The sequence below is a fragment of the Lampetra fluviatilis genome, chromosome 29, assembly GCF_964198595.1.
Source record: "Lampetra fluviatilis chromosome 29, kcLamFluv1.1, whole genome shotgun sequence".
In the NCBI taxonomy this organism is placed as follows: Eukaryota; Metazoa; Chordata; class Hyperoartia; order Petromyzontiformes; family Petromyzontidae; genus Lampetra; species Lampetra fluviatilis.
In genome coordinates, this window is record NC_136303.1 from 5352929 (window position 1) to 5368803 (window position 15875).

A 15875-nucleotide genomic window follows, 5' to 3' on the forward strand; every position below is an offset into this window, starting at 1 on the left:
TAACCTTTCTAAGGTCCATGAAAAAAATATTATAATTGTTGCTTAGTCATCTTAATACCTTATGGAAAATATGTTTTCATTGAATCTTCTCACTGTAATAAAAGTAATAATTGTTTTTATTTATAACAATAATAGTTTTGTACCACAGTACAGTATACAACAGCAAAGCGTTCAAGGGAATAATGGGATAAAACTGAGGCAAGAAGAGCGACTTAAGTTCGAGGCTCTTCATTCTGCAAGAAAACTGCATCGAAGACGACGCGTGATATTATTTGACTCTGGATCGGGAGAAATGCTTCCAAGTCGCCGCGCACAGCAATGTCAAAAAAAAATTTCACGACGCTTGTCAACTGCATGGTGGCGGTTAAGATAAATAAATAAAAACACAACAAAAAATGTGACCACCCCCTTCTCTCACACCCCCTCGTCCCCACCAAACAAATGTGACGGGCACACCACACGCACAGCTTGTCCGATAATGCGTCGCTCGGCGCGGAGGGCACACATTGGCGACGCGGACGCACAGCAAAATAAAGGGGGAGGAAAATAACCGAAAACACCGCGTAATAAATGCTACAAATAGCGACCTCGGCTCTACTCATCGTGCAGGATAGCATTTTTAAAAAAAAACCCACGGTATTTCCCTATTGCCAATTATCAATGGTGGGTATGCGACGGCGAGGCTTATAGGGTTAGGGCGTCAAAGCGCCTTGTTAGCGGTGGAGCAGCAGCCAGCCCGTGTCGCTGAGAGACAAGGGGAGGAGAGGGCAGCCCACGCTCAAGACAACAATCGCTCTCTCCCTCTCCCCTCCCTCTCTCCCCTTCCTCTCTCTCTCCCTCGACCGCTCTCCTCTCCCTCTCTCTCCCGGGTAGCGCTTCCTCTCCCCTTTAAGCCGCTCGTAATTATGAGCACAGAGCCGATAGATGCTTGCGGAGCTGCAGAGAACGGGGAATTTACCGCACATTTTGCCCAACCGCGATGCGTTCTTCGTCTGAGAGAGTATTTTGCCGGTAAGGTTTTGTTTGTTGTCTGCGTTTTGTGTTGTTTGCTTTCTGGCTTTGTGTAGATTTTTTTGGTTCTCTCGATTGTTTTCCTCCATCTAGTACTAATTCACTCACGCGCAATTGTTTTCTATTGTTGTATTTATGCACAAGTCGAATGTATTTAATACTGCGTTTCTATGATGAAGTTTTTTTTATTTACATTCACATGCAAAAGCCTGTGTGTGTTTTTTTGTCGCAATACAATCATTGTTGTCCTCTGGCAGTTTAGTTCTGGACAAGGAGGGGTGGGGGACGCAACCCAACCCAAGCAAATATTGTGGAATGGGAAACAGGAGTTTCAATGCTATGATTTTACAGCCTTGTTGTGTGTGTAATGGACTGCATTTTTAGATATTTTCACCACATCCAACACGCACGTTTTTACAAAGATTTGTCGGTGGCACCGTTGCGCATCAGTGAAACGTGAATCGCGATTAATTTCGAATTACCATCACAAATATGAATATTACAGTACCTTATTTATAACCGAGCACTGCATTATTTATCAGTTTAAAATGCATTAATTACACCGGAACTCACTGCGTGTGCTGCTTTGACACAGAAATCGGCAAATTCAGCAGCATCCAAGGGAGATTCTTCTCCGTTCGCTGTGCCTTTTGGTTTTCCCACTGCCCGGAGAAACTGCGCGTGGCGTTGAACACTCACAAAGCCAAGTTGGTCACTTCGCTATCGCTGTTGATGAATGGCAGCGCGAAGAACAACGGATGACTCAAAGCGACGTTTGTCCCTTTTCGCGTCGCGATGCTCAAAAGTAACGTGGGCGAGACGTCGAGGGTGTGCATCGGAGAGTGAACGAACGGGACGACACAAAAGGGGTGCTCGCTTTAAAGCAGGGGCTGCACAATTGGCACATTTAAACGGCGGCGGTGGGATTATGATGGGCGACTAAAATGAATGCGGCCAGCTACGAGGAAAGCCTTTGTGCTGCTGATGAACCGGTAATAATTAGAACAATTCCCTTATACAGCGAGGTAATTGAATGTGCCTGCCTTAGCGGCCTTTCCTCTTTTTTTTCCTTCCCAAAAGTGGGGGCATCTTATCCACGAGCGCCAAACAGCGACTATTCAGATCCAATTATCCGCACTGCTTAATTAAAAAGTATTTAATTAAGCAAAATAACGAGATAGCATACCATTAGCGTTGCCGTGGTGACCAAAGCGGTTTGCCTAGGGAACGAGCGATGGAAAGAGATGGCACAAATGACGTGGACGGAGGCGCAGAATGCTTGTGATTGTCTTTCACTTTGCCCGTGTTTTAATGTCTCGTCAAGCTATACCCGGTTTCCCTGCAGGGAGCGTATCATTTCGGCACCCGATGCTGTCGGTGTGAATGTACTTTAATCCCATTTCCTTGCTTCGTACAGATTTGCCGACTGTACAACGCGTTACAGATGGCCTCAAGAGTGGCTCGCGCGCCACATGTCAGAGGCTTGAATTAAATATGCCGAGCCGCGGTGGATACCAGCGCGTGATATCGTGATAATAAACGTAATTATGAGAACGGAGCAACGCTATTTTTGTTTGTCGTCGGCGTTACGTAAATACAGAGAACACCGTTGAGCGAAATGAACGGAAAAATATATATATACAGCAGAGATCTCGATTATAATCATCAACGGTCAAGGTGCGTTTGATTGCCTCGCTTGGATGACCGGCCTGCATGCGTGTTCATTCGACGCACGGAGCAATCCCAGCCAGCCTACACGGTAAACACTACCCCGACAGCCGCTGGTCTTTTTTTAGACCCCGCAGAGACGTGTGCGATACTACAACCGAGCTTGTGCCGGCAGCACCATCTGAAAGAAATCGTGCGTGGTGCGCGTATCTGCGCAGAGGCTCACGACCGCGCGTCTGCCATCCGCTTTTTCCTTGCCACCTCCCCCCCCCCTCCTTGCCAGAGCCAGCTTGCCAAAACGGCACTTGTCACCGAACGCCGGAGGCACAATTGCCAGCGCAAGCCCGAGCCGCTGTTTGCGAAAGGTTAATTTTCTTTTGGGATGCGAACAAAGATTACTTGATGAGCACAATCCCCACCGCCCCTTGTTGGCGCGTTGCAACGCGAATGTCCAGTGGCGAAAAGCGTGGCACCCGTTCTGTTGCAGACGGAGCAGATTGCATCGTCAAATGCGCAATTAAACCAGTCAAATAACCCGTTTTTACCATGTTTTTCCCTGTCTGAAATACATGCAAATTGCAAACATCTCGTCTTAAAATGAATTACTTGTCACACTGAATAATCCCAAAATGGCTGTACTGAGGGAATGCATTATCAAGCGAAGTGGTCTGTGGTCAAAGGTCAAATCCACTTGCTACTTCAAGTGTACAAGCTGCATACGTGCCGCTACGAAATCAAAGTTCCGATTCATTAACTTTTTCAACAACGCCTAACAATCAGCTTGGTTTTCTGTTCCATGACAAATTGCCCACTCGAGACCCATCCCTTTGCTACCTAACTTTACTTTTAATTGTCAATCTCAGTTGCGGTACCGTACTTGAGCAAGTTTACTCCAAATTCCGACACTCAATGCAACTGGAGCTTAGCATTAAATAGCTGTGGAAACAGACTTATTTTTGTTAAATCCAGAGATTTCTCCCATGACGTGCAATTCCTTTCTACAGGAGACTGTAGCACTCACTCTTCACCCCACTGTGAGTCAATTCGCTGGTTGATTTACTGCTGCATCTTTTTGCTCCGCTATCAGATCGACAGGATGAACAATCTCCCGACGTTTTCAACGTTTGGGAGACCGCGTGAATGCGTTCCCAAGCCTTTTGCGGCCTCTAATCCACAGCAGACAACACGAGGAAAAATAATGTATTGTTGTACTGAATTAGCCTGTAGGCTTAGACGTGGGAGGCATTAATGACCTTAATCCTACTACTACTACGTGTAACACCCATCTTGTAACAGAATGGGTGATCAGAGGCCTAGCTTTGTAACATTCTCCTCGCTGTCCAATGCATGTCAGCTTACAGGGAGGACCGTGCGCCATGTGAGTGAATGAATGGGGAAGATTTGGATGCGTAAAAAGTTATCAATGCGGTTGCTTCAAGTAAGGCTGTATGACGGCTTATGGTAATGGGAAAAATTGAGTAATGCAGGGAAGGAGGTTGTCGTTGAGGGGCAGAAGACTGTCCAAAACGTAAAAGCTTCAACCACCTCCCCACAAAGGGAAATGAAGTGTTTATTCGGAGAGACGCGTACCCACTAAGGGCCAAACAAAAAAAGGAAATACAGTATTACTGTACGCCAAGGCCGTAGCCTTGGAGTCAACATTGGGGGAGACCAAATCTTCCAGGGGGTCTGGGGGTCCCCCTCCCAGAAAAAAAAAAAATCTAAATTTTAAAACTAATTTCCTACCTAAAATAAAAAAAAAATCACTAATACATGGGATGGACATTTTTTTTTACAATAATGTCTAATCGTGTATTGTATTACATTGCTCTGTTTTTTTACCTTTTCTTGTTTCATTGTATGTAATGGCAGAGATTAGGGATTGATTCGCGTAGTCACTTTAAGATGTTCTATGTTTTTGTTTGTTGCGGTTGCACCCGAGTCAAGAGCCGCATGGCTCACAGGGCTATACCTAATAAATGAAACTGAAACTAAAATAAAGTACAACCATAACCACAATCACATAAACATTAATTTATGCATTGTTATATGAAGACAAGTCCAGATATTGTGGCAAAGGTTTAGCAAATTGTTGTTTTTATTTACATATTTACAAGTAAACTTGGGTGGGCAGCAGGAGCGTTTGCTCTGCTCTCCTCTCTTCTCCTCTCCCCATTCACTCACTCACTCACTCCTCTCCTCTGCCTCATTCATTCACTCACTCCTCTCCTCTCCCCATTCACTCACTCACTCACTCCTCTCCTCTGGTCCGATATTCTTCTCTCTTCTCCAGTCATCTCTTTTCCTCTCCCCTGCTCTGCAGTCATTTCTGCTCCTTTCCTTTCCTCTGCTCTCCTCTCCTATCATCTCCTCTCAAGGCAATGACGAGTGTTTTGACTTGCCATTCTTCAAGCAAAGGATCCAAGGGCCTTTTTTTGCGCTTATCGTTGACACCGATAAAAGACTGGCATATTCCTTCAAGGTCAAGTATGTCCAGTTTCTCCTGGTGCACGTGACACATGGCCACATTATTCAGCCTTGTCTGACTCATCGAAGATCTAAGCCATGTCTTAAGCCTCCTCAGGGCACTAAAACTCCTCTCAGCCTCTACAGAGGAGGCAGGGACGACCAGCAGAAGCCTGACTAAAGATTCCACCTGACTGAAGAGACCTCTCACTTCTGGCAACATTTCCATAATAACGCTAGCAACATCTGAGCTCGTTTAAAATGTGTAATTAGTCCCAAATATGGCCAGCTGCACCTGCAGTAATCTTGAATTCAATTCAGGATACTAGTCTACCGCCTTGTCCATGTCTCCGCGTAGCAGCACATTCTCAAGCTGCTGCAGCTTGTGGAATCCAGCTTGATCAAACCTCTCTTTATGAATTTAGTATTCAGTGTGTCCAAGGCATTGTCGAATTGGGCTCTGTACAAAGACTGGGCATCCGGATGGATATGGGCTGCATCCTGACCAGTGTAACGCTTTGTATATGAGGCATCTGAATAGGTTGTAGGTCCAACTTTGTTGCCACAGCAGTTGCGTTTGCGAACAAGACATCAAAGTGCTCCACCGTTCGCTTGTCCTGCATGCTTGTTTTGACATGGTCCACAGCCTCCAACATGCCTGAAACAGTCTGTTTCCTAAGCTGCAGGAAGGTGTTCAGGCACTCCAAATCCCCCATCAGGTCTTCAGCCATTACAAGGCTGAGCAGTGTTCCCTTTTAGAAATGCTCCATGAAGACCATGATGACATTTCTTCAAGGGCTGTCGGCATTGACTCATACTGGCTGAGAACTGAGCGGATGGTGGGGGTGTTGAACAGTCCACTTGGTAGGACAGAGAGGTTTTTAACGAGGTGAAACCATGCTCTGATTTAGCGATTTCCTGGAAAATCACCTTGAACTTGCCAGATTGATTAAAGAAGCCCCCCAATTCATGCACCACACCCATTGATTATTTTACTAGTGGAGAGGCTACACAGGCAGCCTGCGTAACTAAGTTCACGCAGTGTGGACCACAGTGACAATACATAGCCAGCGGTTGTTATTTCCTTATAATGGCTTGCACCGCCTGCAATTGTCCAGCCATATTTGCGGCCCCGTCATAGGTTTGTCCTCGAAGTTGGGACAGAGGAAGGCCTAGACGCATCATCACTTCACATGCCATCTTGGCTATATTTTGCCCTGTCATTGATGACACTTTGTAGAGTTCCAGGAATTATTACTTTGGTTGTAGATCTGCATCTATAAAGCGCAAACATATTGACTCCTGCTCAACTCTTGCTATATCCTGAGTGCCATCAATGATAAGTGCGAACTGGACCACTGGCATTGATGTTATTTCTGACACAATTTATTTGACGATTGTATTGCCCACCAGCTTCAAATTTCGTTTTGTATTTGGGGACTGGTGAAATCAAAGTTACCTTTCAGCCAGGTGGTCAGCTCTGCATCGCCCTCGGCCTTGTACTTTAGAAGCTGGCTGAAATTCCCACTCTCCTTATCATCGCCTCGAAAAGTCAGACCTTGCCGTGCCAAGTACTTCACACCCCCAACAATCTTCGTAAGATTTCTCCTCGCTTGTTGCTGCTGTCTTTCAAGCTCGCGTGAAAGTTGCACATTAACAGGTTTCGGCTCCTGAATCCGAATAATCACAGCGTATTTGTGACACTGGCTGTCTTTATGCGCACTAAATTTCTTCAGTGCCTTCTTACAATTTTGAAAGCCAGTCTTGACAAAAGCTGAATCTGCTTTTGACGCAAACTTAGATTTTTGTGTTGCAAAGTATTTAGCACAATAGAAACAGAAGACCCCCTTTAAGGAGGGGCTGTAATGGAGCCAAGTATAATCTTTAAACCATTTCTCCTGAAAGTAGAGTGTCCTATTTGATAGGGTTTGACTGGGTATGACATCAACATTTGGCTGATTTGGACAAGGTCCAAGCTCCTCCCCTCCCTCTTCTGCACCTTCACCTTCGCTTGCCTGTCTGCTCTCTCTCTCTGTCTGTCATTGTCTCAAAGTCACTCTCCCTGCTTGATTGTATTATCTGAAATACACATGAGAAGCCATATATAGAGGAATGTCTCAGCTTAAATTAACATGAGGATTAGACTGTTGTGATGTCATTATTCGGTCTTTAACCATCAATATTTGCTCCTTTTCTCACTCACCTCCATGTCACCTGCTCTCCCTGCCCTGTCGGCATCCTCATGCTCTCTCTCTCTCTCTTTACTCTGAATGCACCAGAGTGAACATGAAAGAAGTATTATCAGTAAAGAAGCGGTGTTTCTTGCCATGATGTTCAGGAATGGATTATTAACCATTTCTGATGTGAATGGCAATTATTATTATATCGAGAAACATTGACTCACCTGTATACTCATTTTCTCACTGCTCTCAACTTGCTTTTCTTCTTTTCTGAGGCTGCCCAAAAAACTGACGAATGTCACTGCTCATGATAACACTCACTGTGAATGAAAGCTGACTGTAATAAAACTGCTTGCACTATAATCAAAGAAACACTAATAATGCTATTTATCATAAGCAAGGCCAGCTATACACTACACGATGCTATACGAATATGCAATAAATGAAAGCTACTACTGTCTACAAATATTACACAGGCTGCGCAACATTAATGATGGACACTTTACTCAAACTGCACGTGGGCTTTCTGACAAATATAACGTAATAAAGACATTAACGTGAGTTGAATACGTCCGTGAGAGCCATTGTTGGTCGCTGGGTGAATGTGTGGCGAGGTAACTTTCCAAGTAACGTACTTCGCTATGATAGCTAACGTTCGTGATGGATGGTTGATTTATTAGCAATCGCAAATCGGCCTGTTTTCACCAAAAACTTTGTTTCCACTCGACAGTGATTATAGCCTACGTAACACTCATATTACATTCTAGTGTTCCATTTTTTATACATTTGAAAGTAACGCAATTGAGAGACAGTAGAGTGTTTGACATTTATTGTGCCAACCCACAGCAGTCAAACAACGGCTTCTGTTGGGGTACGGCAACACCACGTGGACAAACCACATCGCAGAACTGCAGTACACCGTGATACTAGAACCGGTAGTAGTAATAATGGCAACTTGTTAAGTTTGGTTATGATTATGATTATATTTGCTAATAATTATTTTGGACGGCGGTGCGTGGTTGCCTGTCATAGCATAGTAATATATATTTTTTTAATATTTAAAAAAAATATTTTTTTATCAATACATGGGGGGGGGGGGGGACATTTTGAGCATATTTGAATATTGGGGGGGGGGGATGTGTCCCCCTCCCCCCCCAATTTATATTATAATTACGGCCTTGCTGGACGCATTCCAAGTCTTGGTGATACAAAGCACTGAATGCAGAAAAACGTCCTTATGAAGTTATCTCCAATCTATACTAATGTTAAAATAACAACTTGCGCATTATGACACGCACTTAGTTTTTGGAAAAAAACTAACCTTAGATCTACTGGAAGCATTTTTGCTATGCAGAATGCTGCATTAATAATATGATTCATGGAGGCTACTATGATGCGTGCTGGCAACCTACAGAACTGCATTCGTAAACCCCAAAAATAAGAATCATTTTTTAATACATTTGTCAATCCACTGCTGGATGAAAACCACTACGGGCTCAGAAACATTTCCCAGTTATCACTCGCTCCTGACGTCTACCATGGCCAGGACATCGAACTCGGTTCGCCAGAGTGTACAGGGCAGTTGCAGTGACCACTGTGTGCCGTATAACATTTAATGGCACGAGACACGTTTTGTCAATTCATGCCAATTACGAGAAGGCAAGGAAGGGGGTGGGGGGGGTGACCTCTCGCGATGAGTGTCAGAAAGGATTCATATTCTTAGGTTTTTTCGGTAAAGTCACGTAGGTAAAAAATGTTAAAATATAAAAAAAAAATTTACCTACGTGACTTTACCGAAAAAAAACCTAAGAATATGAATCCTTGCAGTCACGAAAGCTTCAAATCTAGAATGTCAGAAAGGAACCGCATCTTTAAGAGTCTAAGAGGAGAAATAGCAAGAAGTCCCAGGGAATAAAATACAAAAAAAGGAAGGGTGTCAAGGGTGGCTGAGGAATGCTCCTATGAATTAAGCTTTCGGCCCAGTGTAGGATTTCCGCCAGACTCAAGCCCGTTATCCAACAGGAGGGCTAGATTAGGCCATGCCCATGGGAACAGCTGCTTGTTTTTGGAGGTCGGGTTCGTTTGCTTGCAAGCATATGGTTCCCCCAAGATCCCAGGGGGATTAATAAGGTGGGAGGACGAGAGGGTGGGAGACGGAGTTGAAGCTGATCTAGTGAGACAAATGGCAGTAATTGGAGGCGGCATTATGTAATGGTGCTTTGATTGACAGTCCAAGCACAGCCCCTCATATCAGCCCTCGTACACCTCAGTCACGTTCCTTACATACCATCTCATTCCTTCTCAGCGACACCGTAGAGCAGCTGCCTTATACCCCTCAATACTTTACAGACCTACCAATGTGTTTCAGGTACAATATAAACATTTATGTGCAAATAGACGTACACATAAGAGGTGCAATGATTAATTCCTCTTGGTGAATCAATGGATTGTGATGTTACTTTCACGCCGTACGCAGCCAACCGTGCTAATCGGAGGTGAGTGATGCAAATAGCAAATGTACTTAATTAGGATTATTGTTATCAATTGCGGGCGTTTGCTGTCACGTGGGCACCGAGTCACTGACGCTCGGAGAGTGAGCAGTAGCCAATAATTAAACCAGCGTATTGTAAAACCAATATTTTATTAGTTTCTTTCACAAGCACGGTTAATCTGACACCCGTATAATCCTCACACAGTTATACCAAAAGTAAACTGCATGCGAATCTCAAAACGTGAATTCTTGCACACATGATAAATGGATATTAGTCGATGGATTGATAGAGTGTCACACCTCTGCTAATTATATAAGCGCCTGTGTCCGCATTGCCTGATTTTATTGAGTAAATCTGTGCAAATGGTCAATAATTTAATATATAAACATTAAACATTGACGTAGGTTAACATCATGCTCGGACCACTACCCACCTCTATAATAATCAGGCATCTTCACAACAGAGAGAACAATTCTTGTGAACCATAGTACCCAGTTGCGGTCCATTTGTAAAAAAATATAATTCTCTGGGTGCTTCACCGATGACGTAAATGTTCAGCGCAAGACACAGCAATTTTGACCAACTCTTACCATGACCCGGCACAAATCCCCCCGAGTCCCTTTTCTCATTCACATCACTTCCTCGTTTTCATTCTCAACTGATTTATGTGACCCATTGCAAGTCATTTTTAAAAAAATACAAAGAGCTATGCGCGGTCAGACACTTTTATTTTTAAACACAAAAGACTAATTATATTCAAAATAAAAAAAATAAAAGCGTACCGTTTCAACATCGTAATGATCCGTGACAACAGTCGGTGACGAGATGCGAGCCCTGCACGGTAATTGCCGAGGGGAGGTGCACAAAGGGTTAGCATAAAAGCCAAGGTTACGCGGCTAACCTGATTCAAGACATTCGTTAGCACTGTGCTCGTTTGCCAATTCAAACTTCTCAGTGTGTCCTCAACACTTCCTCGGTCATTTATTGCGGGGGAAAAAAAAACACCCCCATCACGGATTACTTTCGCTATTGTAACGTTGCAATCTGGGGCATGGCAGTGCATCACCTGAGTGTGGCTATTGTGTGTGTATCTGCATACCCTTCGAACAGTAACGTAGCGTTTTCCAGACAAAGCAAAGAAAATGATAAAACAATTCCCACTGTAGCATGCTAAGTGTGTAAGCTGAATGTACACAGAGGGATGTACTAAATTGTATTACATTTAATAGTATTTTGACTGGTAGCTGTTTCTGATAATGGACTTTTCCCCACAACACCTATAAGTCATTGGCTCCAATCATGAATGTGTAATATTTTATAGGTGAAGCAATTTCTTTCCAAATGAATATTCAAATTCAATGCCCCACGTTAACATGACATACCCCAAGCAAATATGTAATTGTAGACTTTGCTTACATATCAATCTTGATTTGAAGCTTTCGTGACTGCAGGAATCCATACTCTTTGGTTCTTTCGGTAAAGTGACGTAGATACTGATAATGGTGAACAAGGTGTAACGAGTTAATTATATACATTTTAAAAGCATTTGATATCAATAAATATGGATTGTTTAACCCTATTTACATTAACATTGTCGATGGTTTTTTTACCCCATATTTACATGACGGTACAAATTACTCCATTCATAGAATATTTCCGGTACTTTGAACCATAAATTCCCCAAATTCAATTCACATTTAATCAACAATAAAACACAACTCATGAAATCGTCAACATTTATCACGTGCACGGACCTATTTTACGTATGTATATAAAAACGAATTGAACGTGTAAAGCAATGCCGAAAAATATAATGTTTTAACTTTCAGCAGCGAGAGCTCCCACACCTCCGATGATCGCGGTTGGCTACGTACGGCGCGAAAGAAATCTCAACACACACAAACATTACACGAAAGCATTCGGTTCAAACGTGACTAGAAAACACGTGCATTGGGGAAGGGGGAGGGAGGAGGAGGGGGGGTTACACGTCCGACCGATGTCTGTTCAGCGTAGGCTAGGGTGTTTGACCAAGCCAAGCGCCATGGTCGTCTCTCAAGCCCTCTCCGTCCTCAACGACACCCTGGGAACGGGCAATTCCTCGGGTTGGCTCAACGGCACGGCGCCTCAGCCTTCGCACCGCTACAACTTCTATGCGATGCTCCTCACGCTGCTCATATGCCTCATCGTCTTCGGCAACGTCCTCGTCTGCATCGCCGTCTCGCGTGAAAAGTCGCTCCAAACCACCACCAACTATCTCATCGTCAGCCTGGCCGTCGCCGATCTGCTCGTGGCGACACTGGTCATGCCCTGGGTGGTCTACCTGGAGGTAACGGACAACGGCTGAAATGTGGGAGCGGCGTTTATAACTATTTTAAAAACTTTTACACCATTGAAACCTCATTTGCCAGTAAAAAATATGATAATTGGATTTTTTACCCTTCTATCTGGCAACAAAACTGACACCTTTTTTTTGCAAGGAGTCATGTTTACATAGACTACAATACCTGCAGTCATAATGCAAACAAAAACATAACTCTGATAATGTCCTTGAAGTTGATTGGTCCACACCCGAGACAGCTTTCCTTAGAGCCTAGTCTCACATGGGTTGGACCAGATGACGCCAAAAGGCGCACAACTCAAAGACAATGCACCATCAGAGTATGAGAGCTCGGGGTAAGCATTTACACCATTGGAATTTGAGTTGTGCGCCTTTTGGCGTCATCTGGTCCAACCCATGTGAGACTAGGCTCTAAGGAAAGCTGTCTCGGGTGTGGACCAATCAACTTCAAGGATAGTGCACATTATCAGAGTTATGTTTTTTATTTGCATTATGACTGCAGGTATTGTGGTTTATGTAAACATGACTCCTTGTAAAAAAAAGGTGTCAGTTTTGTTGCCAGATAGAAGGATAAAAAAACAATTATCATATTTTTTTAACTCTTTGTTTGTTTGCCAGGTCAGGCCCCACTGAGCTATATATATAGAGCCCTTTTTCAGAAGCGACCTGGCTGCCACAAATGATAGCTCAAAGAAGTGGCTTATCATCACGTGGACATTTACAGCGGCAAAAAAAAACACTAAACGCATGATGCTTCTAAATGTGGAGGTAAAAACCAGAGGAACCGTGCGACCATGGGGAGAACGGGACACACCAAATATATAGGTGTCAGGTTTGGGATCGAACCTACGACCTCCTGTATACCAGGCGAGATAGTTAACATCGTTTCGGCTTGGCAGCGGTGTTTTGATGGCATGAACAAAAACAAACAGCCCTCGTATATAGTCTGAACAGACTGTTGGGGCAAATGCTGTTAGCGAGTAGCACCTGTTAAGGTCAGCACGGCACACGAGGGGGTGGGTGGCCAACACCAAGCTCGGCCGCCTTTGTATCCCCAGTGCTGATGTTTACATATCGCACAAGGTACTCCATTGAGGCTGAGTCGACCTAGGGGAGGCCCAGGACCGGTTCAGATAACTGTCACTGGTGTTGGCCGTGAGTGGGAATTTAACCCGGGTTTTTTTTATTCGCCCCAAAAAGTTGTTTAAATGCATGGTACAGTAATTTAGCTGACTGTACACTTTGTGGTATTTTTTTTAATGAAAGCATATATCGTAGCAGGATTTGATGTATTCCCAAGTATATATATCCCTGTGGTAATAAGCATGATCCAAATTTGTGAGATGTTAATAATGTAATGTAACACAAATGCAAAAATACATCTGAGCATATGAGGAAGCACACGTGTACATTTTACGCGACATAGCTGCCAATAAAATGAGGGCCAAGCTTCACTAGAAAAATAACAAATCCATGGACTATTGCAGTGTATTTCCCGAGCCACTGAATACATTCACCTTGCCCGTTGTAAGATGTTTTGCTTTAGAAGTTAAACATGTAGCAGCAATTAACTCCACTAAACAAGCTGGAACAGGCCACTGAGGCAAGTAGTTAATTAATGTTCACATGTGTTTGCCGTGCAGGGTAGTTAAGCCAAACGTCCTCAGCATTCAGAGGGCGTAATGAATGCATGAAACATGAATACGCATATATATATGCAGGTTGTAGAATATGTACACTGGTAAGTGCAGACTGCAGTGCAACTGCAATAACTGGCCAACATCAACACGGGCAATATATTGATCAATGTTAAGCTGTAAAAAAAAACCCACGAAGAAAGACGAAACAATAGAGGTTATAGGAACATTAAATACAATTTTTCGATTTTTTTTTTCAATGGGATGATTGCAATGTTTGTTTTACACATGCAGTTTACAAACCAATTACTGTAATGTGGTAAGTAGTTATAGAAGTTGGTAAAAATTTGAAATGATGAAGGAGATTACTGAAATTATGCTGGGGGGGGTGGATATAAACACCGCATTCACTGCAGATAGAGCAATCTTAGTTATTTTTTTACAATACCGCCTGTCGAACAGGATACGCATTGCTCTGCGGGACATTTGTTGCCACTGATTGAGTCTTCCAGGTCAGCGGAGGATGTTTTTTTTGTTTTTACACCACAGTTGTTGAGCACAGGCCCTTCGGCCCAAGATGCCTCGTGGCCATAGAACAGACAGCATAAATAAAGTTGCCCTGTAAATGTTGACAGCAAAGAGTTAATACATTTCTTGGATTGAGCGAGGTTACAAGAAGTTGGGAAAAAAGACGATGGGAGGGAAATTCAAAGTGGCGCAGTGTGAGTGAAAAAGTAGAGAGAAAAGACTGTTGCGTGACCTGCAGCGTGATGATTGAACACAGTATGAAGGAGATGGGACAGTGACACTGGTAGATCCAGTCCTCGGATGGGAGGAGGAATCAATGAGTGAGTTGCACTGGAGCAGTGATACAAGAGTGATAAACAGGTGACTGGCCGGCTTTGAGCGAGTGACTGGATCTAATGATCGATTGCTTCATCTTCAATAAAGCTGACTAATTTACATTTAATTGTTCGGTTGTTTGGCCTTGTACCATTTCCAGGGAAGGGAAATGCAGTCAATAACCAATTTCAAGTACATCTGTAAATTTGGTGAAGGCTGCAATATCAGTAACTTATTATTAAGAATAATGAACACATCAATCGTCACCATTGGAACCTCATTGCCAGTAAAAAATATGATAATTGTTTTTTTACCCTTCTATCTGGCAACAAAACTGACACCTTTTTTACAAGGAGTCATGTTTGCATAGACCACAATACCTGCAGTCATAATGCAAACAAAAAACATAACTCTGATAATGTATGCGCTGTCCTTGAAGTTGATTGGTCCACACCCGAGACAGCTTTCCTTAGAGCCTCGTCTCACCCTGCTGTTGGACCAGATGGCGTCAACTTACAACCCTCACTACAAAGGCAGAACTCTCACGTCACGTGATCTCCGTAACGCTGTTGAGACATAGAAGTAAAAAGGACGTCGTGATGAACAAGGGATTATAACCTTCAAATGAAATAGGTCTGTGTCACCGCGGCCTTACAAATTCAACAAGAATGGATGCAATGAATATCATGTCGTGGTCTGCTCTTCGCTTGCAAGTTTCAGATTTACTGCAATACACCCGTCCTTGGACGGGCAAAATCTTAGTAAAGATATATTTTCGTAGGCCAACATCATTATCCGCAAAATTTGCTATTCATGAGCATCTACGGAGCGTATTCGCGAATAATGAGGGAACACTGTATAAACATCCCATTCACATTCTCGCTGACAATCCAGTGCTACTCCTGCCCCGTTTATTGCGCACACACAATACGCATATACCACACAAGGCAGTCATTTATTGTCTGAAAATTTTTTATATAAATGGACAACAAGACTCATTATAATCCTGCGGTCCATCTTGCAAATAATCTTGAACTTAGCAAGGCATGGCATAACAATGTTTTTCCAAGCAGAGCATGTTTTGCACCGCGTAATAAAATACCTTTCGATGACTCTCCACGTTAAGAACAAAATGCATGATATTGATTCAACGTGATAAATTTAGAAAGAGAGCAAAAAACATCTGTACTAGTTGCAAATGTGAATTTTCACGCACGGTGACGTAGACAATTGCCTCTTC

At 43.4% G+C, this 15875-nt stretch overlaps 1 protein-coding gene across 2 annotated transcripts in view; it reads left to right on the plus strand.

Annotated features, from left to right (window-relative positions):
• Positions 1–453: 453 nt before the first annotated feature.
• LOC144942968 (D(2) dopamine receptor A-like) overlaps positions 454–15875 on the plus strand; it is a 43938-nt gene continuing 28516 nt past the window's right edge. Inside the window, exons 1-2 of one of the 2 annotated variants that reach the window (XM_078870037.1) lie at positions 454–1011; positions 11826–12143. In XM_078870037.1, coding sequence (XP_078726163.1) covers positions 11859–12143 — 285 coding nt within the window. In that variant the 5' untranslated portion in view covers positions 454–1011; positions 11826–11858. The remainder of the gene's footprint in view (positions 1012–11825; positions 12144–15875) is intronic. The other variant, XM_078870035.1, reaches the window with a different exon arrangement.